Source organism: Podarcis cretensis (genome assembly GCF_951804945.1).
Source record: "Podarcis cretensis genome assembly, chromosome: 10".
NCBI classification, from domain to species: Eukaryota; Metazoa; Chordata; class Lepidosauria; order Squamata; family Lacertidae; genus Podarcis; species Podarcis cretensis.
Window position 1 is genome coordinate 58,943,590 of NC_137179.1, and position 27,193 is coordinate 58,970,782.

A 27,193-nucleotide genomic window follows, 5' to 3' on the forward strand; every position below is an offset into this window, starting at 1 on the left:
GATACAATGAATTTTGTGCTGCTACACATCAGAGCCTAAGATAAAACTTCAATTGTTTTTTTTAGGCTGAAGTTTGAATGGTTCTCATTTCTTTGAACTCTCAACCGCCTTGAAGTCGAGAAATGGGTGAAGAAAAGTACAATGACTGGCTTTTTCCAAAAAGAGGAACAAAGCTTTCATTATCATCCAGCAGATGGTGCCACTTCCTCGATTTAAAATGCAGGCATAGTCTGAAAAAAACAAGCAAAATGGCATCTTAATGAATCCAGCCTCTCTGGAAAGGTCTATTTTGAGAGCTATAAACTATTTTAAGCCTGTTTAAAACGTCAAAAGACAATAACAAGATTTAAGTGATGTCATCTGCACCCAATTAAAACACAACATGTACAATGATTGCCAACAAATTTCAGGTACCGTATTGGCCCGAATATAAGCTGCACCCGAATATAAGCCACACCTTTAAAATTGGGGGGGGGGGGAGAGAAAAAAAGAAAAAATACCCAAATATAAGCTACTCCATTCCTCGCTGCTCCTGGCTGCATACTGGGCGGGGGGTGGGGAGCCACGCTGCCTTGGTAGTGGCTTTCCCCCTTCCTCACTCTCTCCCTTCCCGGCTTTGGGGGAAAGAATGGGGGACTACGCATGGGGCGGGTGCCTCTTTGCTGCACTCCTGGCACTGTTTGCCCCGCACTCCTGGCTGCCTACCACATTAAAAACTTCCCTAAACAGGGCCGCTTCACTTTCTTCAAGACTGATGTTTATCATATTTTGCAACCAGGTTCGTATTATTTGGAATCCTCCCTGTGGTTGACTTGGCACTGCAGATTGTTAGAGCAAAAGGACACTCCTTGGTATTTAGGGAAGTGAATAATTTTGTTCTTATCAGCAATCGGATATCAGTATGAGGGTGGATAGGCATGATAATTCTGTCATCTGAATATAATGTTTATGAATAATGTGTATGATACATCATTCATAAATAAGGATGGAGAAGATTTTCTCTCTTTTTTGCATTTAAATGAGAAACTACCTGATGTATACTTCTTGAATGAATATGAGAATTGAAATTCGCACTTCTCTGAATTTTGTAACGCAGTTTTACAAAAATGTGTACAAAAATGCACAGTGAAAAATAACATACCGAAATGCATTATATTCAGGGAAATTGCTTGGTATACTAGTCAAAACTGCAAACAAAATATGTTTGTTAGGAGAAATTCACTCCAAAATGCTCATTTTCAGAGGGATTTTTATTTATTTATTGCACATAGTGGAGATCTGAATTTAAGACTGGAGGAATATGAGAAACTTAGAGGACTAAAATGGACAGATTTTTCCATTCTGATAATGTTATCTGTTTACCTCACACTGAATAAAGAAGGGCATAGGGAGGTACCACTGAAATTTGAAACCACTGATACTATTGCATAATGTATGGGTCATGACCATAGACTGATAGGTATGAAACTGTTTCATCCCTGAGACGATCCCTTTTATTAATCCACCTGAGCTTTTCTGTTGCAAGGAACATTGCCTATATAGAGTGCTGTGTGTACTTTAATCTGGCCGCGCTGTCAAAACAGTCAACCCAGTCTTAACAGGAATCTCACCAATCAACATTCCTTTCCTATGTGGAAAAGACAGGATTCCTATCTGTTGTGGAAAATATAATTGCATATTCTATGATTGTTTAAATGACTCAGTGCACTTCATTTAGCTTAGCTACAATTAAAATTTAAACTACGACGACTGCCTCGTTGTGTTCCTGAAAAAAACAAACACATGCTACGCATCTAAATGTGGGGCCAAACACTGGAATTGACTGTACTCTTTCAAATGTTTTTGCAAACTGAAAATTGCTCTCCGAAGCAGGAGTGGAGAACCCCCTTTTCAGCCTGAGGGCCACATTCCCCCATGGGAAATCTTACGAGGGCCGCATTTCAATGATGAGCATAAGGTAAGGTAAAGGGACCCCTGACCATTAGGTCCAGTCGTGGCCCACTCTGGAGTTGTGGCGCTCATCTCACATTATTGGCCGAGGGAGCCAGCGTACAGCTTCCGGGTCATGTGGCCAGCATGACTAAGCTGTTTCTGGTGAACCAGAGCAGCGCACAGAAACGCCGTTTACCTTCCCGCCAGAGCGGTACCTATTTATCTACTTGCACTTTGACGTACTTTCGATCTCTAGGTTGGCAGGAGCAGGGACAGAGCAATGGGAGCTCACCCCGTCACGGGGATTCAAACCGCGACCTTCTGATCGGCAAGTCCTAGGCTCTGTGGTTTAACCCACAGCGCCACCCGGGTGGAGCCTGAGGTAAAGGTGAGCAGGGCAATGAATGTAATCTGCACCTTCGTATTGTGGGTTGCATCCTGGCCCTGCAAAGCCAGATGTTTCTACATGCAGGCATATCTCTCCATCCCTTATCCAAAGAAGATGAATGATCACATACAGACAAAAGCACTTGAGGGCTCACAGCTGAGTCAGCAAGGGTGTGACCTAGGGAGAGTCGGGAGGGCTGGACAGAGAGGACTGGAGTGCCAAATTTGGACCCTGGGTCTGAATGATGATGATGATGATGTAGTATATGCCACCCATCTGACTGCAATGCCACAGTTACTGGTTCTAATGGTTTAACTCCATAGCAAAACATGTTTGTGTATTTAGGTGTTTTTGTCAATTTAGAATCTATTTAAGCTACTTTAGTAGTCACAAGCCTTTTTTAATAATATGGAGCATGGCAGCTGTAAAATAGTTTTGACTTAGGTGTCCTAAATTTCTAGGGGAACTTTCCACTTCCTTTTTTTAAAAATCATTTTTATTGATTTTCCAATAAAAAACATCCAATTAATATATCCAATCAAAATACTCCAGTTAAAATAAAAAAGACCAAATTATAGTCCAAATTATAATTATTAATTTTTCGGAGCTCCCCACGGTCTGGATCTCTGAAGCATATCGCCACATCTCAGTCCTGCCTCTTCTTCTTGTTTCCACATTTTCCACATCTCATTTTTGATGCTTTTTTGATGTCCCTGAATCCACAATTCTCAATCATGTCAAACACCATATACTTTCATCCATTGAATACAGCTTTATTAGTACCTCTGGTTATGTACTTAATTCGTTCCGGAGGTCCGTTCTTAACCTGAAACTGTTCTTAACCTGAAGCACCAGCTAATGGGGCCTCCCGCTGCCGCCGCACCGCCGGAGCACGATTTTTGTTCTCATCCTGAACCAAAGTTCTTAACCCGAGGTACTATTTCTGGGTTAGTGGAGTCTGTAACCTGAAGCATATGTAACCTGAAGCGTCTGTAACCCGAGGTACCACTGTATATATTTTTTCAACTGTGGGAACTTTCCACTTCCAATTTGGGTTGAGTGCCGGCATTCAAAGGTGCCCTCAGACCATCTCTTAACATCTCATGGCCCACATTTACACAGACACAGACACACACACCCCATGAGAATGATGCTATGTGCTCATGGAATGCCATTCCCAAGTGACTTCTGGGGAAAAAATGGCAGCTGCAGGTGGAGTCCCAGAGGAGCATTCTTAAGGCACCCTTGAATCATTATTTCAGCTTTTACCCCAAGTTTGTGCCCTGAAAAATGTCAAAGCCACTCCCATTTCATGGTTTGTGAATGAAGTATTAAAATGGTGGTGACATATTTATTCATTTTTAAAATAATTGTTTCTATGTCATTTTTTTTTCAGGTAAGAAAGAACATTTCAAGTGTAACAAGAACAACAATGTATAAAGGACAAAACAGGCATTTGACCCTGACAACCGTTCTACCCTTTCTTCCTCATCCTGACATAATATTTTTGAACGTTACAGTATTTTGAAACAGCAACTTGGCTAATTCATTTATCTAAAAATATATTAAAATATATTAAAAATATATTAAAATATATTAAAAATATATTAAAATATATTAAAAATATATTAAAATATATTAAAAATCCAGAACTTAACCTGAGATGCAGTTAGGCAAGAGAGTTCTTTACACATTCTAGTTTTATGTGTACATTTGTTTGTTTTGGTTTTTGTGCAGCTGGAATATCATTCAGGTGTATTTTTAAAAGGGTGGAATGATTCTTGGTACAAAGTTTTACTCACTGAAATTAATGAAAACACTACTAAGTTAGGTCCATTAATTCCGTACACTTTCCTTGAATGGAGACCTCCAGTTCCTCTCTGCTCAATCCCACGATCTTTCTGGGTTTCAAAAACTTATGAAAAATGCTTCTTTCTTTGGACCAGGCATTTCCCAACTGTTAATTGTTGCCTCGTGTTGCTCAGGATTTACAGTGTTTTTAAAGTTCTTTAGTTTGGATATTCGTTATTTGTAGGTCTGTGTTGTGCTTTAATGTATACTTTAGAGTTTTGGCCCTCTTAATTACAACCCATTTTGAAATAAAGCAGGTGGTCTATGGCCTCAGCTACATGAGCCCCCAAACAGCATTTTAAAGGTGTTATAAACATGCAACACCGGAGGGCGCTGTAGAGCACAAAACTTTTCTATGCGATTTTACATAGCGTTTTTTTCTTTTGTTATAACAATTTAATTTATGGCTTATTTATAGCGCCCCGCCGTGTGTAGATCCACCCTATCCATTGAATACATAAAATAAAAGTGTCATGTATGATAAATAAAACTTTCAAAACAAGCTAAAAATGGAAAGGAAATGTAATAACGTGCTAGAGTTCTAAACTGGATATTATTTTTTTAAAATGGGGGTCATCTGCAGGCTCATTTCCCATAATGTCACTTAGGCATTGATGTGCTCGGACAATGCCACATGGGAACTGTAGTTCCTAGATAAAGTAATGGAGAATAAGACTACAGTTGTATCTTGAATCATGAATGCCTTGTGAGGCGCCAACGTTTTGGCTCCCGAACGCCGCAAACCCAGAAGTGAGTGTTCCGGTTTGCGAACTTTCTTTGGAACCCGAACGTCTGACACGGCTTCTGCGGCTTCTGATTGGCTGCAGGAGCTTCCTGCAGCCAATCGGAAGCTGTGCCTTGGTTTCCAAATGTTTTGTAATTTGAACGGACTTCCGGAACAGATTCCATTCGACTTCCGAGGTATGACTGTATTGGTGTCTACTAGCCTTGTTTTCCCTCCACAGTTGGAGACAGTGTGCCTCTGAATACCACTTGATCACTGGGAGTCCCAAGTGAGGAGAATGCTGTTGCACTCAGGTCCTTCTCATGAGATCCCCATAGACATCTGGTTGGCCACCATGAGAAGAGAAAGCTGGACTAGATGGGTGCAGAACAGCAAGGATGGTAAGTCCTCTCTCCTCGTCTCCCAGCCCCTGTGTCTGCCAGTGCTGGCCTTGGCATACTGTGAAGGCCAGTTTGCTTTCGTGGCGACGGCTGTCGATAGCAGCTGTTACGCTAGTGGACAAAATTGTGGAAACCTTTTGGAAAAACTGTATTTCTGAGGTCTGATGGCTCATAACACCACTTTTTGGGGGAGTAATACCATCAAATTACATATCAATGGAAAGATGATTTATAGTGGTGCCTCGCAAGATGAAAAGAATCCGTTCCGCGATTCTCTTCGTCTAGCGGTTTTTTCGTCTTGCGAAGCAACCCTATTAGCGGCTTAGCGGATTAGCGCTATTAGCGGCTTAGCGGCTAAGCGGCTTAGAAAACGGGAGAAAAAAGCGAAAAAAATCGCAAGACTCGCAAGACGTTTTCGTCTTGCGAAGCAAGCCCATAGGGAAATTCGTCTTGTGAAGCGCCTCGAAAAACGGAAAACCCTTTCGTCTAGCGGGTTTTTCGTCTTGCGAGGCATTCGTCTTGCAGGGCACCACTGTAATGAAGAATGTAATGCAATAATTTTGATGAAGGATTATTTATTACAACAATGGTCCTAAAGAAGAAACGTGAAACACATAGAAAAAATGACATATAGTGGTACCTCAGGTTAAGTACTTAATTTGTTCTGGAGGTCCGTTCTTAACCTGAAACTGTTCATATTAGCTTTAGCTAATGGGGCCTCCTGCTGCCAGAGCACGATTTCTGTTCTCATCCTGAAGCAAAGTTCTTAACCCGAGGTAATATTTCTGGGTTAGCAGAGTCTGTAAACTGAAGCGTATGTAACCTGAAGTGTATGTAACCCGAGGTACCACTGTATATAAAAATTCTCACCATGTCTGTTAATACTTAGTTGGGTAACCTGTAGCTTTAATGATGGCCTTACGACACCTTCCCAAGGAGTGAACCAAGTTTTTTAGTTCTGCAGCTGTATAAATGTGAAACCAAGATTGAATTATTGCCTCTGTTAATTGGGTTTTGTTGCTGGGTTGCTTCTGACTAACAAGTTTCTTTAGTCTGCTGTCGTAATAAATAATCCTTCATAAAGGTTATTGCATTACATTCTTCATTAAATTTTCTTTCCATTGATATATAATTTTATGGTTAAAGCTAAAGGTAAAGGGACCCCTGACCATTAGGTCCAGTCGCAGATGAATCTGGGGTTGCGGCGCTCATCTCGCTTTATTGGCCAAGGGAGCCAGCGTACAGCTTGCGGGTCATGTGGCCAGCATGACTAAGCTGCTTCTGGCGAACCAGAGCAGTGCACGGAAACGCCGTTTACCTTCCCGCCAGAGTGGTACCTATTTATCTACTTGCACTTTGTGTTATTACTCCCCCAAAAAGTGGTGTTATGAGCCATCAAACCTCATAAATACTTTTTCCAAAAGGTTTCCACAATTTTGGCCACTAGTGTAGGTGGGAGGGAAGAAGGAAACAAGACCCCCTCTGGTGTCTGTTGATGCTGAACTTACCTATGAAAGTGGGAAACACGTTACTTTGATTTCCATTCTTTAGCCAATCTGCTGTGTTCCAGCGCTCTCTTCTTCATTATACGGTTCAGGATTTGAAAACAACAACAACAAGGACCGTGCTAATTGGAACGGAACAATCTTGCATTTTGTGCAATTATTCAAGGCCTAGTAGATGAAATTGCCCCATCCTCTCCAGATCGTGTTAGTATCTCATTAGTTAACAGCATGCCCAATAGGAGGACGACGAGGCTTTAATATAAAATGCAGCAGCTAGTGTATGTCGTTCTGCCAAGTTTTCTTCTCCTGATTGGCTCTCTAGACGTAAGTACCACTGTCTTCGTCAATAAATATGTATAAACAGCACAGGGTTTTTGGGTGTGCTTAGAGGCTAATGGCTTTAAACTCCTGAAAACTCCTATTTATTAATAGAATTTCACCCCCAGCCTTACAATTTGACTGCAAGCCCAGCTTTGCTAATATATGATTCTACTGATTTGTCTAATACCTTATCTCATAATATGGATTTTTTTTAAAAAAGTGTGTGCCATGAAATGTTTTTTTTTATATTGGTAGCATAGAAATGTTTGCAAATAAATTAAAAAATGTGGATTATAAAAATTGAAGGAAACCTCACTGGACATAAACTTCAATGCTAAATAATGCCAGTTGTTTCTAATTTAAATTTCAAGATATAAGTATACCCCACAGTGCTCTGAATTAGAGGCATAGGGTTAGGTTTATCTAATTTGATAATGTTCAAAGATTTTGAATTTTAGATATATGTTTCTAGGATTTTTAATATTACGGTTGAAGCATTAATAATTGGGCCCGGGTTTAAAAATGAGACAGCATGCACTGATTTCAAAAAGCCGTCGAAACTTCCTACTTATCAGATATTCAGGGAAAGATCAGAATTTGCTGTAAATCTAGATTCAAATGGGGGTAGGGTAGGGAAGTCATTCATTAAACAACAAAGCAAAATGACTAGTTGGTTGGATCCTGAATACTTACAATATGAAGGAAAGGATCATTTAAATGAGCAGGCAAGATGCGCTGTGAACATCTCAGGTACAAACCTCACTGAAATGAATGGGGAATTGTGTTCTTCAGTAATCCCAAGTATTGGCGCCTTGGCAAATATATATTCTTCGTAGATGGTGCTTCATGTCTTCAACCATAAATATATGCTCTTTGTCCCACTAACTAATGCGAGTTGAACCTACAAAATTTAGTGGGGCTTACTTTTGACGAAGCATCTGTAAGATAGGGTGATTTTCTTGAAACCCAGGCTAAATGGTTGTAGATTCTTGTAGAAGCAGGTTGTAAAAACTTGAATGGTTCAAATGATATTTGCTTTTTAGTGAGATGAAGTGCACCTCTCCTGATTTTATTTTCAGGGGGATAAAGGTCTCTTCTCTTCAGGTTATACCACCAAGGACTAAGGATATCAGGAGTGACCATATTCTGTTCCTTTATTGTGCCTCCATTTTGCCCAAGGAACCCCAAGTTTGATTCCATTCCATTATACCCAGTGTTCTGTTCCTCCTGGGCACCAGTTTACCTCAGAAAACTTCCACAATTAATTTCATAATTGAAAATGCAGCCATTTAAGGTAGCTCTCAGTTTCTTCAGTTTGTTGTATCTTTTTCAGCTCTGCGTTACTGATGTGCTCTTATGTACTTACGAAACAATACAAAATGCATTTATGTCATGGATGGAGAACCTGTAGTCATCTAGATTTTGCTGGACTACAACTCCCATCATGCTTGATTATTGGCCATGCTGACTGGGGTTGGTGGAAGTTGGAGGAACAATATGTGGCAAGTCATAGCTTCCCAATGCCTTATTTATATGATTTTATGCACTTTCTTTTTATACAGTATTTTGCAGATGTGCACATTAATCCATGCACATTATTGAAATGCCACAGAGAAGAATCTTGATACTACTGTGGACACATTCACATTAAAATTTACATTTTTTCTAGCGTTTTATCAGTGCACAGAAGTGGACAGCCACATTGTTAAAACACCAACTCAATGAATTTTGATGTAGTAGCGCATGTATTTTTTTGGGTATCATTCATTTTGCGGTTTCCCCCCCTAATGCATACATACAAATTGGATGAAGACACGAAGGAAGGAACTGAAAGCTATGGCAAGCTCCTTAGGTACAAAGCTCTGTACAGTGGTTCCTTGGCTCTCAAACGTAATCCATTCTGGAAGTCCGTTCCAAAACAAAAGCGTTCTAAAACCAAGGCATGCTTTCCCACAGAAAGTAATGCAAAACGGATTAATCCGTTCCAGACTTTTAAAAACAACCCCTAAAACAGTAATTTAACATGAAATTTACTATCTAATGAAACCATTGATCCATAAAATGAAAGCAATAATCAATGTAAAAGGTAAAGGTAAAGGGACCCCTGACCATAGGTCCAGTCATGGCCAACTCTGGGGTTGCGGTGCTCATCTCGCTTTATTGGCCAAGAGAGCCGGCATACAGCTTCTGGGTCATGTGGCCAGCATGACTAAGCCGCTTCTGGCGAACCAGAGCAGCGCACGGAAACGCCGTTTACCTTCCCGCCGGAGCGGTACCTATTTATCTACTTGCACTTTGACGTGCTTTCGAACTGCTAGGTTGGCAGGAGCAGGGACCGAGCAACGGGAGCTCACCCCGTCACGGGGATTCGAACCGTGACCTTCTGATCGGCAAGCCCTAGGCTCTGTGGTTTAACCCACAGCCCCACCCATGTCCCTCTGTACTATATAATAAGACAGATAATTTTTTAAAAAAGATGATAAAAATTTTATTTTATTTTTCTTACTTGCACTGATGATAGTCATTGTTTAGATGGGGGACTTTTATCCATTTCTGTAGTCACACAATCAATCAATCAGTAGCTGAACTGGGTTCCACACCATCACAAAAACAAATTAACCAAAAAAGCCTCAAAAAAAAAAACGCAAAATAAATAGCAAAAACAAAAGTGCCAAGCTTAATCCGTTCCGGAAGTCTGTTTGACTTCCAAAATGTTCAAAAACCAAGGCGCAGCTTCTGATTGGTGCAGGCGTACTGGAAACAATAGCCGACAGCCGCATCGGATGTTCGGCTCCTGAAAACCGTTCGAAAACTGGAACACTTCCGGGTTTTCGGTGTTTGGGAACCAAGGCGTTTGAGAACCAAGGTACCACTGTACACAATTTAGGAATAAAGAACAAAACAATAGATAATCCCTGATGCAGTTGTTCGGCTGCAGAAGATGGGCAAACCTGGGTAATTTGGACCTCTAAAATCTGGGTGAAAAATTGGTTGAGGAACATTTTGGAAGTATCACTAAAAGGGCAGGGTCTTTTGTGCCCAAGCAGTAGCAGCCAGTGTGATGGGGCAGAATTTACCTGGACAGGGTTGAGGTGGGACAGGGTGGCAGTGAGATTGTACCTGTGCGGATGCATTGAGAGAGGCAATATGGTAATCTTACTGGCGCACTCATGCAGCCCTGCCCTCACCACTGTCCTTGCCTTTCCCTGCTCTGTCCAGGTAAGCTGTCACAACATCTGCATTGGGAGGGGACTTCCTTCAACTCTAATCCACCACACCAACCGCTAATGCCTCAAGCATTGGTAGTAAAGTCCAATTTCCCTTTGCTAGCCCCATTGCTACGATTAAGGACATGTATGTAAGGCCAGGGGCACCTATTGGCTAGTGTCAGTAACATCACGTGAGGTGTGATACATCATTTCTCTCATCTGTGGCCATGCAAAGGTTGCTGTTGTTTTAAAACTTCCACTTTCTGTATTTTTTTTAAAAAAACATTGCTTTTATTTAAAAATATGTTGGCATCAGAATATTGATGTGGCATTGTGTTATAATGCCTTAAATGCGCATAAACTATACTGCTTTATACTGAGTTTGAATGACCCAGATTTCCCTTCCCACAATGTTTTTCTAAAGGATAAATTAATTTTGATGTGATTTAAAACAACAACATCTTTCTAGTTCCCTATACAGTGGTACCTTGGGTTACAGATGCTTCAGGTTACATACGCTTCAGGTTACATACGTTTCAGGTTAAAGACTCCACTAACCCAGAAATATTACCTTGGGTTAAGAACTTTGCTTCAGGATGAGAACAGAAATTGTGCAGTGGTAGCGCAGCGGCAGCAGGAGGCCCCATTAGCTAAAGTAATGCTTCAGGTTAAGAACAGTTTCAGGTTAAGAACAGACCTCCAGAACGAATTAAATTCTTAACCCGAGGTACCACTGTATTCTTGGGCGAGATACATCCCTCACTTTTCTCTACTGCTGGACAGAATAGGTATCCATCAATGTGTGCTAAATAAAATCTCATTTTGGAGATGCTTTATTCCAGGCTGAGTTGTTTCTTTGTTTCTCTACATGAGTGCTGATAAAACCCTTTCAAAAAGCGGCATTTGTGAACATGTTCCCCCTGCAATTTCCAGCTCCAGGACTTTGAGGACACTCGAGTGTAGTGTCCGTAACTGACCTCTGAGACCTGGAAGAGGAGGGGAATGGAAACTGAAAAATTTCTCGTGTTGCCTTTGACCATCGTGGATGTGGTGCTTCTGACTGCCTTAGATATCCTCCACAAAGTGAGAATACCAGCTGTGTCCGTAAAAACAAATCAAAATTTGCAGCATAAAACACCAAATATAGCAGTAGGCTAATAATACCGGTGATATTGTCTGGGCAACTCATAGAATGAATTAACTGTTAATTGGAATGTGTATAAGCTATAAATTCATATCCACGTTACTTATACACGTAATTATGTGCTGTATTTGAAAAAAATATTTCCATGTTTCCAGAAGGAAGGAAACATTTCAAATAACGCAGCCAAGTGTCACGTGGGACCTTAAAGACATTTATTATGGCATAAGCATTCACGGACAGGAAACGATTCTTTAATACATTTAAACCATTCCCTTTGCGAGAGTAAAACCGAGTAAATCTTTCTCATCATTTGCTGAGGAATTGACAGGGGAAGATAAAGCAAGTTGATGTATTGTTTGGCAGACCACATCAATTTGCTGACTATAGTTAATTTTGTGAATCAAGGATCCCTTTGAAATGCTCCCATTGGTTTCGGGAAGCTTGGACACAAACCTTTAACTCGTTCATTTTCAGGGGACCTTTTTGTGTTTAAAATATGGAGCAGAAAAAATTCTGCATGCTTTTCTTTTTGGGACTCTCCTATGACTAGGAGAGAGATGTGCATCCTTTGGATGTTTAACTAAGCATGACAATGTGGTATTGACTGAGAAATGTCGGAGAATCTGTACCAAGCTGATAATGAGGTAGCAAACTGAATCATTAGCGCCTATGCTCATTACAGAGTTTGGGATTAAAACTATGCAAGATAGCCGTAGAAGAAAAAGAAGCGGCAAAAGTAACGAAAGACACCAGTGCCCCTTTTTTGAGCAGTACACAATAATAAGCAATTTATTTATCATGGGATTTGGATACCACAGATTATTAATTTCCCTAAAATTCAGCTTCGCATGGTTCAAAATCTGCTTTTTACATATCACAACTGTAGGAAAAATCTCAGCGATACGATTTCTCATTATTGCGTGGACTGGCAGAGTCCCTCAAACCCTGCCCCCCCCCCATGTGGAATAACAACTCAAGACAACGTGCTATGGGATTCAATTGGCCACAACTTTATTATATTTCAGATGTGGGTAGACCTTGGCTCAGGCATTGGGCGTTCTCCCTCCCCAGTCCCCAGCCGGGGACCTAGGGAGCATCAGGGTTATCCAGTGTGTGTGTGGGGGGGATGGGCCGGCTCCGGAGAACATATGTTCAAGCAGAGATAGCCACCCCCATTACGCCGCCATTGCAGGGGAGAGCAATGACGACCTCTCGGCGTACGGTCAAAGCCTCCCCTGAGAAACCCCTTTAACGGGGAACCCTGGTATTGCCACTGCAAAGAGGAAGGGGGCGTGGGTCATCACTGCACTATTGTGTGGGCAGGTAATCCCTCCCCTACCTGGCCTGGTCTCCTTGGCAACGCTTCCTCCAGACGGGATTGGACAACTGATTGAGGTAGGCAGAGACCTCCAGGTATCCCACCTGGGGGAAGGCGAAGCCAAGCCTGTGCTGATGGAGCCGCACCAGCTCCAGGGGCTGCGTGCGTCCACGCAAAGGACGCTCCCCATTTAACGCGGGAGCGGTCATTATTGAAACAGAATATGGAATATTTTATGGCATCTTCCAAAGACTTACTGTGCCCTCCAGTGAAGATTTGAGTCGGCGTAATGATGTCAATTTCCGTGGGAAATCCTGATCGATTAAAAGCAATAGAAAGGTTGCCTACTCATAGCCTAATCTCATGAAGCTTCATTAACAGACAGTTTCATTGGCACACCCAGGTGGCTTCACAACTTTGGAGATGGTAGAGACCATGGTTTTCCCAAGGGAAGGTCTCAAGGCTAGCTTGGGGAACATTGCCGTTGTGGGGGAAGAGAGCTTAAAAACAAAGAAAGAAAGTGGTGATGGAGGAAGAATCTTGGATAGCTAACAATAGCAGCTGCAACAGCCTGTTCACAATCCCCTCTAACAGGTCCCACACCACGCCTACCAGGCGATTCACATAAAACCATTCTAAAATGACAGATTTAAGGACTTTCAGCATTTCTAGGGTCCTCCAGATGTGGAGAAACTGCTTTGGGCTGTTGGGGAGAACCTGATATGGCCACCTGAATATTCAGCACCATAAGGCAGTCTACCAGGGTGCGAATGGAGCCCATGGACAGGTGCGACATGAGAACTAGGGCATGTGGGAAGACCATGCTGAAGTTCAAGGAACCAGCCTTTCAACCTGCCTCACTGGAGCAAGCATATGAACATGGTCACCCCTCCCAACACTAATATCCAATGGAGGGGATCGTGTAGATGTGGGAGGGTGGTAGAAAAGGGGAGCACACTGTGTGTGGAATGGTCATATGTTCAGCTTTCCATGTGGCATACTGTTCATAAAACTGACCTCATGCTCCATCTCTTTTACCCCAGCTGCTTTGGTAATAATAATAATATTAATAATAATAATAATAATAATAATAATAATAATAATTTATTTATTATTAATTAATTATTAATAATTCCCCAGCCACGCTGAGTGGATTTCAACAAAATATTAAAATACAGTAATGCATCAAACGTTAAAAGCTTCCCTAAAGAGGACTGCCTTCAGATGTCTTCTAAAAGTCTGGTAGTTATTTTTCTCTTTGACATCTGGTGGGAGGGCGTTCCACTGGGTGGGTGCCACTACCGAGAAGGCCCTCTGCCTGGTTCCCTGTAACTTGGCTTCTCACAGTGAGGGAACCGCTAGAAGGCCCTCGGTGCTGGACCTCAATGTCTGGGTAAAACGGTGGGGGTGGTTGTTGCCACCTTCACTGCTATCACTGTTGCCACACAATCCAGTGCTGTGCCATCACTGTAGAGTAATTTGGCAGCTACTTGGCCCGAGATGCAGAGGCCTGGTAGCTTAAAACAGTGTATTGTGGGAGCTGACGGATGTGCATGATAGGAATGTGGAATCTAAGAGGTACCTAGTGAAATTCCTAACTATAGGAATTATCCCCTGCCAGGTTCCTTCTTGCGTTTGAGGGTTCGGAAAAATACGTTACCAACACCCTTAAATTCTCGTTTCTTGGAAGATGTCAACAGGCATGGAAACCAAGGAGAAATAGAATGGTGAGATTATAATGGAACAGAACTTCAGTACACAGAAGGATCTGATGAGGAATGAAGGACCAGGGATGGTTACCACCAAACCTGTTGGGAGCATCAGAGGAAGTGATGAGCAAATAATCTATCTCCTTGGCAGTCCCTGCTCTGCCTACATACAGGGTTAGTGTTCGGGCCATGAAAAATATAACAGAGTCAGAAGCAATAGTGTAGTGTAAATGGCTTGGCTCTTCAGTGGGGCTGGGGGAAGATGATGGGGGAAGTCATTTCCCAGTAAGGGGCCTCCAAGGAGTCTGCCTGCCTCCTCCCTCTCAGCCGCCCTACAGCTGAGGGGGAGGTGGCGGGCAGAACATTTGGCGCAACGTGGAGCCTGTGAGCGTCCAAGCCACCGCATCACTCCCAGGAGAGATGCGTGGCTCGGTGAGTGCCACCCTGCATTTTGTCACCCCCCTCCTCAGTGGTGACACCCGGGGCGGCCCGGCCCTACCACACACCCCTTCCTCCACTCCTGGCTAGGTTACTGTACAAAATTTCCATTCATTGATGGACCCACTTTGAATGAAGGGATTTGAACTATTCTACCCACATAACACAGCACGACAAATATAGGCATTATGGTGGCATGACAGTAACATCAAAAAAAGTTGCAAAATGATGAGCTAAAGGAAATGTTTAGCATTGAGATATTGCTGCTGTATGATAAATTTCATCTTGTAAAACACTTGCTGGAACAATTTCTACGTTGTCAATATGTTGTGCATTACATACATTCAACAGCTAGTAATAATAATAATAAACTAATAAGAACCAGTAGGAGGGGGAAATGTATATTTTATTTAATGTTTTTATAGTAATCAAACCAACATAGGAGGGATTTGCTGATTAGTGACGGTTATTTTATCCATTTATGATGTGCTTTTAGGATGTTATTCAAGATTGGTTTGGAAACCTTGCAGGGAACTCTATTGCAATTCTGTTTTTGGAATTGAACTTTCATCAAATGACTGATTAAATTAATGCGAAAATACTGGTTCGCACAAACAAAGGCACACATTTACCTCAGAGTAAGGGAATATAGGGCTGGATTCAACTAAGTAGGGGCACTATTGAGAACTACCACAAGTCCTACTTGTGAAACAGGGCTTTCTCTCCCGCCAACATATGCCCTGTGCACAAGAGGAGAAGAGAGGAGAGACATTAGGCAAGTAGAATGGTAGTGTTGATAGAATTGTTTGTGTTAGCGCACAACTTGCATAACATCTGAGTAGGCAAGAACATTACAGTGCAATCCTATGCATGTCTTCTAAGACTTAGTTCCATCAAGTTCAATGGGGCTTACTCCGAGGAAAGTGGATATGGGATTGCAGCCTTTATCCCAGAGAAACCAATGGAACACTTTAGTAATGACTAACCCAAGCTCCATTGATTTAAATGGGATCAAATCATGACTGACACTACAATCCTATGCATGCCTACTCAAATGTATGCACCACTTAGTTAATTTCACTAACTTCAAGTTTATATAGGAATGACAATTGGATCAATCTGCACATATTTTTCCAGGTCTACAACTTTTAATTCAGGCATGGTGAACCTTTGGCCCTGCAGATGTTGCTGAACTACAACTCCCCTCAGCCTCATCGAGCATGGGCAATGGCCAGAGGTGATGGGAGTTGTAGTTTAGCAACATCTGCAGGGCCAGAGGTTCCCCACACCTATTGATCAATTCATGTCAGCGTCTGGGCAGAGGAGGAATGGTGGAGACTGCCTCCCCAGCCTGACCCTTAAAGAGGAGACAGTTCAGAATTACAACACGGGTTTGAGGGAAGTCACAGCTCAGAGGCAGATGAGGGGGGAAGCTGGGAAATAATGGGAGAGGAGGAGGAAGAAGCACTAGTGGAGTGACAGCTGACAGACTCAGTGTCTTTAGAAAGCATTCCAGACCCGCCCCCTTCTCTCAAAACATTGCGGGCCTTGAAAGTAGTAGAGCAAAGAGCTCAAAGGCCGAAGTTGCTTTCCAGCACCCATAGCAATGACTCATGAGGAAGTGGGAGAGATGGATGGGGTGGGGTTTCACTCAGAGCAACGCCATTATTCTGAGGGGCCACGTTCCCAAGCCTCTCTCTGTGAATATTGAATAAAAGCAGATGGCAAGGCGTTGGCTCCTCTCCCACCTGATAATTATAATATAATATAATATAATATAATATAATATAATATAATTTATTATTTATACCTCACCCATCTGGCTGAGTTTCCCCAGCCACTCTGGGTGGCTTCCAATCAAGTGTTAAAAACAATACAGCATTAAATATTAAAAACTTCCCTTAACAGGGCTGCCTTCAGATGTCTTTTAAAAAGAAGATAGCTGCTTATTTCCTTCACATCTGAAGGAAGGGCGTTCCACAGGGCGGGCACCACTACCGAGAAGGCCCTCTGTCTGGTTCCCTGTAACCTCACTTCTCGCAATGAGGGAACCGCCAGAAGGCCCTCGGAGCTGGACCTCAGTGTCCTGGCTGAACGATGGGGGTGGAGACGCTCCTTCAGGTATACAGGACCGAGGCCGTTTAGGGCTTTAAAGGCCAGCACCAACACTTAGAGGGGCAAAGTTCTTCCTGACTCTTGGTTGACACTGTTCATTACCGTTTCTTTCTTATCTCTTTCAGTTTTTCCTTTGATGAAGTTACCTCATACTATGAGCCACCTGTGGATTGAATATCTAGCACTGTGGGTGTTGCTGATGGTCGACAACGGAAGTGAAATCATGCAGGCGAGAGCGCCACTGTTCCCTAACAAACCATTTCTAGTAGTTTGGAATGCACCTACTGAGCAGTGTCGGCGGCGCTACAAGGTCGATTTGGACCTCAACGTTTTCGACATCCTGACAAACCCAAACGAGACCTTGAGCGGCTCCAGTGTGACAATATTCTATCACACTCATCTCGGGTACTATCCCCATGTAGAAGACAATGGCGAATCCATCAATGGTGGGGTGCCGCAAAACGAGAGCCTCATCAAACATCTCATCAAAGCCAAGGCTGACATTGAGCATTCCATCGCCATGAAGAAATTCCAGGGACTCGGGGTCATCGACTGGGAAAACTGGAGACCCCAGTGGGATAGAAACTGGGGCCATAAAGCCATTTACAGAAATAAGTCTCTTGAACTTGTCAGAAAGCAGCATCCTCAGTGGCCTGAGAACAAGATCAAGAAAATTGCGAAGGAAGATTTTGAAAATGCAGGGAGGGGTTTTATGAACAGTACCCTTTTCCTAGCTGAAGATATGAGGCCAAATGGGCTCTGGGGTTACTATCTCTACCCAGACTGCTACAATTATGATTACAAGAACCACCCAGACAAGTACACAGGCAAATGTCCAGACATTGAATCGTTCCGGAATGATAATCTACTTTGGCTGTGGAAAGAAAGCACTGCCCTTTACCCTTCCATATACCTGGAACACATGCTGAAGTGCAGCCCAAACGCTTTGAAATTTGTACACCATCGGGTTAAAGAAGCAATGCGCATTGCTTCGATTGCTCGGAAGGACTATGCTTTGCCTGTTTTTGTGTATGCTAGGCCATATTATGCCTATACATTCCATGAGTTGACGGAGGTAAGGAGGCCGGTATCTAATAAGCTCCCAGATCCACCAACACGTGTTACCCCTTCTGATATTCTTGCATATTGACGGGATTGTACAGAGGTGAAAACCATAATGTTAGAGAAAGGGACTTATGGAAGATCGCAGGACAGTTTTTGCTAGTAATCTGTACTTTGAAACCAGGACTCCCTGATATGGAAGGTGGATTGCAGACTTCTCTTAAATCTGAGGGTACACTAGTGATGCCAAACATTCACATGAGCAGCAATGTGCATAAAAGAGACTGCAAAGGTGGTATGGGAACCAGGGCCTAGCAGTTAGAGGTCCTCAAAGATGTTTCTTTATGGCAGGGAATCTGTAGCTCTCCCAGACATACAACTCCCATCATTCCTTGCTTTAAAAAAAAATATTTATTAATTTTTCAGGTATACATTTTCCACAATTAAATATACAATACATCAAATGACTTCCCTTCTTCTCATTCCATGGTTCCTTAGACTTCCAAAATTAACTGCATATTCTATTTCCTCCATCTAGTTTCCCCCTTTCCATTATATCTTAATCTACATTATACTGTTGAATTTACAATTTTCACTTGCTTACAGTTGTTTTCCAAATACTCCACAAATATTCTCCATTCCTCTTTATACACCCATTCTTATTGTTCTCTTACCTTGCTGGTTAGGCCTGCTAGCTCTGCACATTCCATCATTTTCAGTTGTTCCTCCTTCTCTGGACCTTCTCCCACCTTCTATTTCTGGGCTAACATAATCCAAGCTGCTGTTATTGCATACAGAAATAGCTTTTTTTGCCCCCTGTCTGTACCATACCCAAAAGAAATGCCTCTGGGTTCTTGTTGTTGTTGTTGTTGTTGTTTTGGGGGGGAATGTTCTTTTAAACAATTTTTTCATTTCATTATAAATCATTTCCCAATACAGTCATACCTTGGTTTTCGAACAGCTTAGTTCTTGAATGTTTCGGCTCCCGAACACCACAATAGTTCGGTTTGCGAACTATTTTTGGAAGCTGAATGTCCGGCGGGGCTTCCGATTGGCTGCAGGAGCTTCCTGCAGCCAATCAGAAGCCATGTTTTGGTTTCTGAATGTTTTGGAAGTTGAACGGACTTCCGGAACGGATTTCGTTCGACTTTCAAGGTACGACTGTACTCCTTAACTATTCTGCATGACCACCACATATGATGAAATGCGCCTTCTGCTTCTTTCCATTCCCAACAGATACCTGCAACTCCCATCGTTCCTGACCATTGGCCACATGGACTGGACTTGATGGGAACTGGAGTCCAACAACATATAAGTTTCCCATCCTCGTTTTAGGGAAATGCATATTAAGCCTATCCCCAAGGCTTCATTGAGAGGGGAGTGGGACTCACCTGTCAAAGCACTCACTGGTGACCATGCCTCAAAGTTTTTGCATTTGGCATCTGTGAGGATGGGGTTTTATGTGGGTACATCTTCATGCTGTTGGGAATCCTGACTGAACCTGGGTTCTTGACGGTACGTGTAACGTCAGGGAACTGTGGCTGGCAGGCATGTTAATCCCATTCCTCTCAAAAATTCACTAAAGTTACCTGTGCCCCATGGGAAGGTGCTTATGTATATACCTCAGCTTGACTGGCAAACTGTTAAATGTCTCATGTAAAAGCACTGATCTAAAATACAGTGGTACCTCGGGTTATGAACTTAATTCGTTCCGGAGGTCCATTCTTAACCCTAAACCGTTCTTAACCTGAGGCGTGCTTTCGTTAGCCACTGCCACTGCCACTGCGCCGCCGGCATGCGATTTCCGTTCTTGTCCTGGGGCAAAGTTTGCAACCCAAGGTACTACTTCCGGGTTAGCGGAGTTTGTAACCCAAAGTGTTTGTAACCCGAAGCGTTTGAAACCCGAGGTACCACTGTAACCAGAATAATTATGCAGTGATTGATTGAACTATTTTTATACAATCATGTGCATTCTTTGTAAAGTAATGTATAGTGCTGCATTTTCACAGTCTATTTTCTGTGTTGGCCGGTGTGAGGAATAATACAGGGCCGGCAACAAACGGAGGCTGGTGTGAGGTGTATGAGAATGTGAGGGGAGAACGGTGTGTGATTTCTATCACCTCAGTGAGAACAAGGCCTCAGAAACTGCATCCAGATAAATGCAGTGTATAATACATCAGCTTTATTTGCTCTCTCCGGTCAAAGAAACATCACAGGTTGACTGTGGTCACCTGCTGAATTACAAAGGCCAGAGTGAAATTGCCAGAAGCAGTTAAAATGACAAGACCAGATAAAACAAACAAATAAACAGAAAAGCACACCACTGATCCAGCGTAGTACTGAAACTCAGCAGTAATTAGTAATCAGCACCATAAAATACAATACAATATAAAAATAGCTCATTAACCAATGCAGAAAGAAAATATTCATCATAAATGTGCACGTAAGGACGATTGAAAGCAAAGAATTAAAAACATATTTTTATTAAAATGTTTCCAGGCTATGTCTCATCTTGGGGAGTGCACAACAGTTAATGAAATAAAAAATACTAAAACCATAAAAAGTCTAAAATCAAATATACAAAGATTGCAAACAGTACAGATCTCATCCCTCCACAGATGCTCGACAGCACAGAAACATTTTCATGTGGCAATGAAAATTTGGAAAAACAAGCTTTCCCCTTCCCAGCAGTTTTTTTTTTTTTAAAGAACTGGCAATATATATTTCCATTTTCACTGTCACGCAGAACCTGCAGAACATGTAGTTTCCAGACCATCTTCAAGAGCAGCCTTATGTAAAGCACGTTACAGTTGTACCTTGCTTTTCGAACGCCTAGCGACTCAAACATTTTGGCTTCCAAATGTGAGTGTTCCGGGTTGCAAACGTTTTTCGGAAACCGAATGTCCGATGCAGCTTCTGCGGCTTCTGATTGAGTGCAGGAAGCTCCTGCAGCCAATCGGAAGCCACACCTTGGTTTTAGAACATTTTTGGAATTTGAGCGGACTTCTGGAACGGATTCCGTTCGAGAACCAAGGTACGACAATTCTAGGAAGTAAAGAAGTTACTACTACTACTATTAATAATAATAATTTTTATTTATACCCTGCCCTCCCCAGCCAAGGCTGGGCTCAGGGCGGCTAACAAGCAATAATAAAAACAAGTTGAATGAATACAACTTAAAAACAAGATTAAAATACAACATTAAAATATTGAAACTTTAAAATATTAACATGCAGCCTCATCACAGGAGGAGAAAGGAAAAAGAAAAAAGAAAAAAGAAAGAGGGGGAGGGAATCAAATTGGCTCCAAGCCAAAGGCCAGGTGGAACAACTCTGTCTTACAGGCCCTGCGGAAAGAAATCAGATCCTGGTCTCATGAGGCAGAGCGTTCCACCAGGTCGGAGCCAGTGTTGAAAAGGCCCTGGCTCTGGTTGAAGCTAATCTAACTTTCTTAGGGCCCGGGACCACTAGGGTGTTGCTATTTATGGACCTTGATGCTCTCCATGGGGCATACCGGGAGAGGCGGTCCCGTAGGTATGAGGGTCCTAGGCTGTGAAGGGCTTTAAAGGTCAAAAGCAGCACCTTAAATCTGACCCTGTACTCCACCAGAAGCCAGTACAGCTGGAAAAGCACTGGGTGAATATGCTCCCATGGCAAAGACCCCGTGAGGAGCCTCACTGCAGCATTCTGCACCCACTGGAGTTTCTGGGACAGCTTCAAGGGTAGCCCCACGTAGAGTGAATTACAGTAGTCAAGCCTGGAGGTGACCGTCGCGTGGATCACTAGGGTTTAGACCATCATGGCTAGGCAACTCCAGGAAGGATTTCAGTTGGCAAACCAGCCATAGATGGCAATAGCTTTTGCTGCATCCACCTGGGTTTCCAATGCTGCTTCTGGGAGTATGTTCACCCGATTATGCAGAGATTTCCACTTCAGACATCCCACATAGGTTTGACACTGAAGCTGATGGAGGTGTTGGGGGGTAAAGTTAGCATGCAGAGCCCCTTCCTCTCTGTCAACATGTAGGAGGAGGCAGGTAGAGCAAGTGATCAGGGTTATGTTGTCTAAATTTTCTATCACTTGTATACATTCAAGGCAGTTCTGGTGGATACAAAATTCCCTACATTTCAGTTCTGTATTCAAGCTGTGTACAAACCATACGCTTAAAGCACGCAACTTCCTCTGAAAAATCTGGGGAACTGTAGTTTATTATAAGGGTGGTAGAAATTGGAGCTCTGTAGGAGATAAACTAGGATGCAGGTGGCGCTGTGGGTTAAACCACTGAGCCTAGGACTTGCCGATCAGAAGGTTGGCGGTTCGAATCCCCGTGACAGGGTGAGCTTCCATTGCTCAGTCCCAGCTCCTGCCAACCTAGCAGTTCGAAAGCACGTCAAAGTGCAAGTAGATAAATAGGTACCGCTCTGGCGGGAAGGTAAACGGTGTTTCTGTGCGCTGCTCTGGTTCGCCAGAAGTGGCTTAGTCATGCCGGCCACATGACCCAGAAGCTGTACACCGGCTCCCTCGGCCAATAAAGCAAGACGAGCACCACAACCCCAGAGTCGGTCACGACTGGACCTAATGGTCAGGGGTCCCTTTACCTTTACCTAGGAGATAAATTTACAGTTCCCAGGATTCTTTGAGGGCAGCAATCTACTTTAAATGTATGGTGTGTACAGAACCTCTCAAAGCAGGACACTTATGTCATCTGTAATTCGGGGTTGGTACAGGGATGGGATATCACAGGATCAGTGCTGAATTATATAGCTGTCATGGGATGGGGGTATAGCTTTCTGGATTCCGAACTTTTGAGTTTAATGGATGGTTCACTTTGCTTCTAAGGTTATATGTTTACTGTGCTCTAACCTGGTCATTTGGGTGTCTCTTGAAACTGCCACCATTGCTTTTACTGCAGACAGTGTTTGCTTATTTTTTAAAAAGAGAGTTGATAGTGGTGCGAGAGTGGTATTATTGCCTGTGATGTGTGCATTCGACTCACTGAGATCTCTGGCAAACAGGAGCTTCAGAGTATTATTGTAGTGTTTCAAAAACCATCCAAACTTGTTTCACAAGAGGTGACCCCCCCAACCCCGCCTGAAAAAAATGGGTGGATACAAAATGGGCAATAATGCTTTGACTGTGCATCATGCTCTATTAGGGTTGCCATGTGTCCTCTTTTTCAGGGGTGAAATTTCTGTCCGGGTGGATTTTTTAAATAAATAATTGTGTTGCGAGTTCCTGCCTCCCACCAGTAGAAATAAAGACACATGACACAGATATTTAAGGTTAATGGCCTACCACAACTTTATTGGTTACAGGTAAAGAGCGGTATTGGGGGACGCAGGTGGCGCTGTGGGTTAAAGCCTCAGCGCCTAGGGCTTGCCGATCGAAAGGTCGGCGGTTCGAATCCCTGCGGCGGGGTGCGCTCCCGCTGCTCGGTCCCAGCGCCTGCCAACCTAGCAGTTCGAAAGCACCTCCGGGGCAAGTAGATAAATAGGGACCGCTTACCAGCGGGAAGGTAAACGGCGTTTCCGTGTGCGGCTCTGGCTCTGGCTCTGGCCAGAGCAGCTTCGTCACGCTGGCCACGTGACCCGGAAGTGTCTCCGGACAGCGCTGGCCCCTGGCCTCTTAAGTGAGATGGGCGCACAACCCCAGAGTCTGTCAAGACTGGCCCGTACGGGCAGGGGTACCTTTACCTTTTAAAGAGCGGTATTGGCTTAGGCACTGGTCCTATCAGACTACCCAGCTTCAGCCTGCTTGCTTGAAGACCGGGAAGGGTTAACACCAGCAGGAGGAGCCAACTAGGGACTTCCCTGGGGTCACCGCTCGGGGGCGCACTTTAGGCCCTGGCCTCCATAGGCTTTGGACGAGGCCATGCCCCCCGGAATCCTTTACCGTACTACCCTTCAATATTTGGGGGAGGTGATGGCGCTCCTCCCCCCAACAGATCTACATAACAATACCCCTACCAATGCCTAACCGCCAAAATCAAGTGAGTTGTGACGATTTGCTACGAGGTAGGCGAAAAACCAAATGGCCGGTGCCAATTTGCCAAGTGGAAAAAATTCCTACGAGGCCCCTTAACGGCGACCAACCGAGGTCCATAGCAAGGTCAAAAGGGAAACCTTAAAGGGCGGGCGGCTGGGAAAACCTTACCAACTGAGAGGACCCAAAGAGGAAGATCCCGGGGCTGCGCTTGCCTTAAATGAGGCAAGCCACACACCCCGAGCCAGCTGATTGGCTGGCTCAGGGGATGACGCAGCCTAAGGATTCCCCTGTTCACGTGGGGGCTGGAAGCTAGCCTCTGCGCACGTGTTGGGGGTGTGAAGGCCGCAACACCACCTCCTCCTGATGTCGGAAGTGGCTTTGCCAAAATGTCTCTGGCTATACGTTCTGGATGAGACGTAGACATAACGGGTGGCTGAAGACTTGCTTTCCTCTTCTCTTCTCCTGACCCTCTCAGCAATATATCACAGCTTCTATAGCCTACATGTCATAGGGGTATTTAGAATGAGAGCTGTCACAGCATCCTCTTTTTTGCTCATCAAAATATGGCAACCCTATTATATTATCCGTATCCGTGGCTTACTTTTCAGGAAGACTTGGTGAACACTATTGGTGAGAGTGCAGCCTTGGGGGCAGCAGGAGTTGTCCTGTGGGGAAGCATGCAGTATGCCAGTTCTAATGTAAGTGAATTTGGGTTAAGAAAATGAGCTGAGTTTTGCAGGAATTCTCGGGACACCCCCCCCCCCCCCTCCGACACATACCCCCAATCCCCAAAAGATGGCAGCAAAGATAGCAGGTTCTTGCTGTTTCTATGGTCCACAGATCTGGCAATGGCAACATGCATTTCAAGATTGGCCTTCCCAGAAAAAAGATCTCCAATGGCTCATGGGTAGGCAAACTAAAGCCTGGAGGCCGGATCCAGCCCAATCGCCTTCTCAATCCGGCCCATGGATGGTCCGGGAATCAACGCATTTTTACATGAGCAGAATGTGTGCTTTTATTTAAAATGCATCTCTGGGTTAGTTGTGGGGCTTAGGAATTCATTCATTTTTTTTTCCCTTCCAAAATATAGTCTGGTCACCCACAAGGTCTGAGGGACAGTGGACCCGCCCCCTGCTGAAAAAGTTTGCTGACCCCTGGTAGCTCATACAAATCCCCAAATCATATTTATTTTATTTTATTTGTTGGTACTGATCCAAAGATATACAGAAATACGTACCCATTACAAAGTATCTTTTTATAATATACTGAAATAAAATGACTAATTGACCTAAAAAAGAGCAAAGAAAATACAAGACAATGAGAAATCTAAAGGAGAAAGAAAAAAAGGAAAAGAAAGAAAAAAAACTAAAGAAAGAGTAGAATAAAAGGATTTCTGCTCTCTGCAGCTACATATAACATTCATTCTTTAGAACGCAACCATTCTATCTTTTATAAGCTAGTATGTTTTTCAACCTTCAAATCCAGATATTACAAGTTCATTTTCTCTTTTATGCAAAAGTCCAATCCTTAACAAATGTTATTAATGGTTTTTCCTCTAATTAAGCATGTTGGTTTAGCCATCTAAGTCCAATAATTTTATCAGCCATTCTTCTGTAAGAGGGTAAGGCACACAGACATCAAATTTAGAATACATCTGAACAGGACAAGCTCGGTGGCTCATCTGAGTGAGAGGTAAACCTAGAGATTTGCATGTGGTTGTTGTGCGCATGCATTTGGAAGAATACAGGCTCAGCTACATTAGTAAAGAAAAAGTGTTTTATATGTGTTATAACACTGTGACGCCAGGTAGCGCTGTAGAGTTCCGTCTTTTGCCAATGTGATTTCCCACTTTGAGGTTTACAACACGTTTTCCTGAAACGCTTTCCTGATGTGTCTAGATCCAGCCTATAGCAACACTTGGGGTGTCAAATGTAGAATGCACGGGCTGTGCAACATTTTGTGCTGAAGAACTCAAACCCAAATTTTAATTTTTCTGTAGCGAGTAAATAGAGATATTTTAATGAATGTACTCATTTTGTGCATGTGCAATTTTGGCTTCAAAGATCTGTGATCTACCAAACCTATTTATGCCAGACTTTGAATGGGGAAGCAAAGAGGAAGTTACTACTTGCCTATAAGAGACGGGAGGATGGGGAGAACTTGGTACTGGGATTAGCAAAAGTCAGACCAAACACTTTCCTTACCCACACATTTTGTCATTGTCCTCTGTACTCCAGAAATTTAGGAATAAACAAACAAAGCTGAGATTTTTGCAATTCAAAGAACTTTCATAGTCACTCATGACTGAGTCCATTTCACATCCCCTTGAACAAATATCTGCGCTAGTCATTTAGACAATACAGTGGTACCTTGGTTCTTGAACGAAATCTGTTCTGGAAGCCCGTTTGACTTTTGAAACATTTGAAAACTGAGGCACGGCTTCTCATTGGTTGCAAGAGCTTCTTGCACTCAGTGGAAGCTATGTCAATGTTCAAGTTCCAAAACCGAAACACTTACTTCTGTGTTTTCGGCTTTCGGGAGCCAAAACGTATGATAACGGAAGCGTTTGGGAACCAAGGTTTGACTGTAGTGCCAACTGCTTAGAGGTGGAATCCTATAGTTCCACTTACCTGGGAATAAGATCCATTGCACTCAGTGTGACTTATTTCTGAGAAGACATCTATAGGATTGCTCTGTCTTTGTTTTCTTTTAGGACAGCTGTTTAACTGTGAAAAAGTACGTCGATGGTCTCTTGGGACATTACATCATGAATGTGACCTCTGCGGCCAAGCTCTGCAGCAAAGTTCTCTGTAAGAAGAATGGAAGATGCATTCGTAAAAACAGTGAATCAGATGCCTACCTTCACTTGTCTCCTGACAGTTTTAAGATTTGGCTCAATATCTCTGAAACAGAGAGAAGAGTTGTTGTACAAGGAAATCTGAAGCAGGAGGACATGGAGGTCATGAAAGAGAAATTCATCTGTCAATGTTACCAAGGGTGGATGGGGTTATTTTGTGAACTGCCTACTCACCACAAAAAGCGGTGCAAACCTAATTCAGTCTAATATTCAATATTTCATTACCAAACTCTTA

At 43.2% G+C, this 27,193-nt stretch overlaps 2 protein-coding genes across 6 annotated transcripts; one reads left to right on the top strand and one right to left on the bottom strand.

The window, feature by feature from the left end:
- On the bottom strand, positions 1-11,442 carry LOC307225982 (uncharacterized protein). 2 transcript variants are annotated; one of them, XM_079994463.1, is made up of 4 exons: positions 11,309-11,436; positions 9,629-9,675; positions 6,805-6,875; positions 1-230 (listed from the first exon to the last, which is right to left on the bottom strand). In XM_079994463.1, exons 1-4 carry the CDS (start codon positions 11,369-11,371, stop codon positions 85-87), a joined length of 327 nt encoding a protein of 108 aa, XP_079850589.1. In that variant the 5' UTR covers positions 11,372-11,436; the 3' UTR covers positions 1-84. The 2 variants fall into 2 exon arrangements, 1 of the variants encoding a protein (XP_079850589.1); XR_013843199.1 differs by lacking the exon at positions 6,805-6,875 and having other exon boundaries at positions 11,309-11,442.
- Positions 11,247-27,193, top strand: LOC307225909 (hyaluronidase-like). Of its 4 annotated transcripts, XM_079994291.1 has the most exons (5): positions 11,247-11,429; positions 14,372-14,520; positions 17,181-18,130; positions 24,710-24,799; positions 26,815-27,193. In XM_079994291.1, the coding sequence occupies exons 3-5, from the start codon at positions 17,192-17,194 to the stop codon at positions 27,163-27,165; spliced, it is 1,380 nt and encodes a 459-aa protein (XP_079850417.1). In that variant the 5' UTR covers positions 11,247-11,429; positions 14,372-14,520; positions 17,181-17,191; the 3' UTR covers positions 27,166-27,193. The 4 variants fall into 4 exon arrangements, with proteins under 4 accessions (XP_079850417.1, XP_079850416.1, XP_079850414.1 ...); XM_079994290.1 differs by lacking the exon at positions 11,247-11,429 and having other exon boundaries at positions 14,119-14,520; XM_079994288.1 differs by lacking the exons at positions 11,247-11,429; positions 14,372-14,520 and adding an exon at positions 14,528-14,676.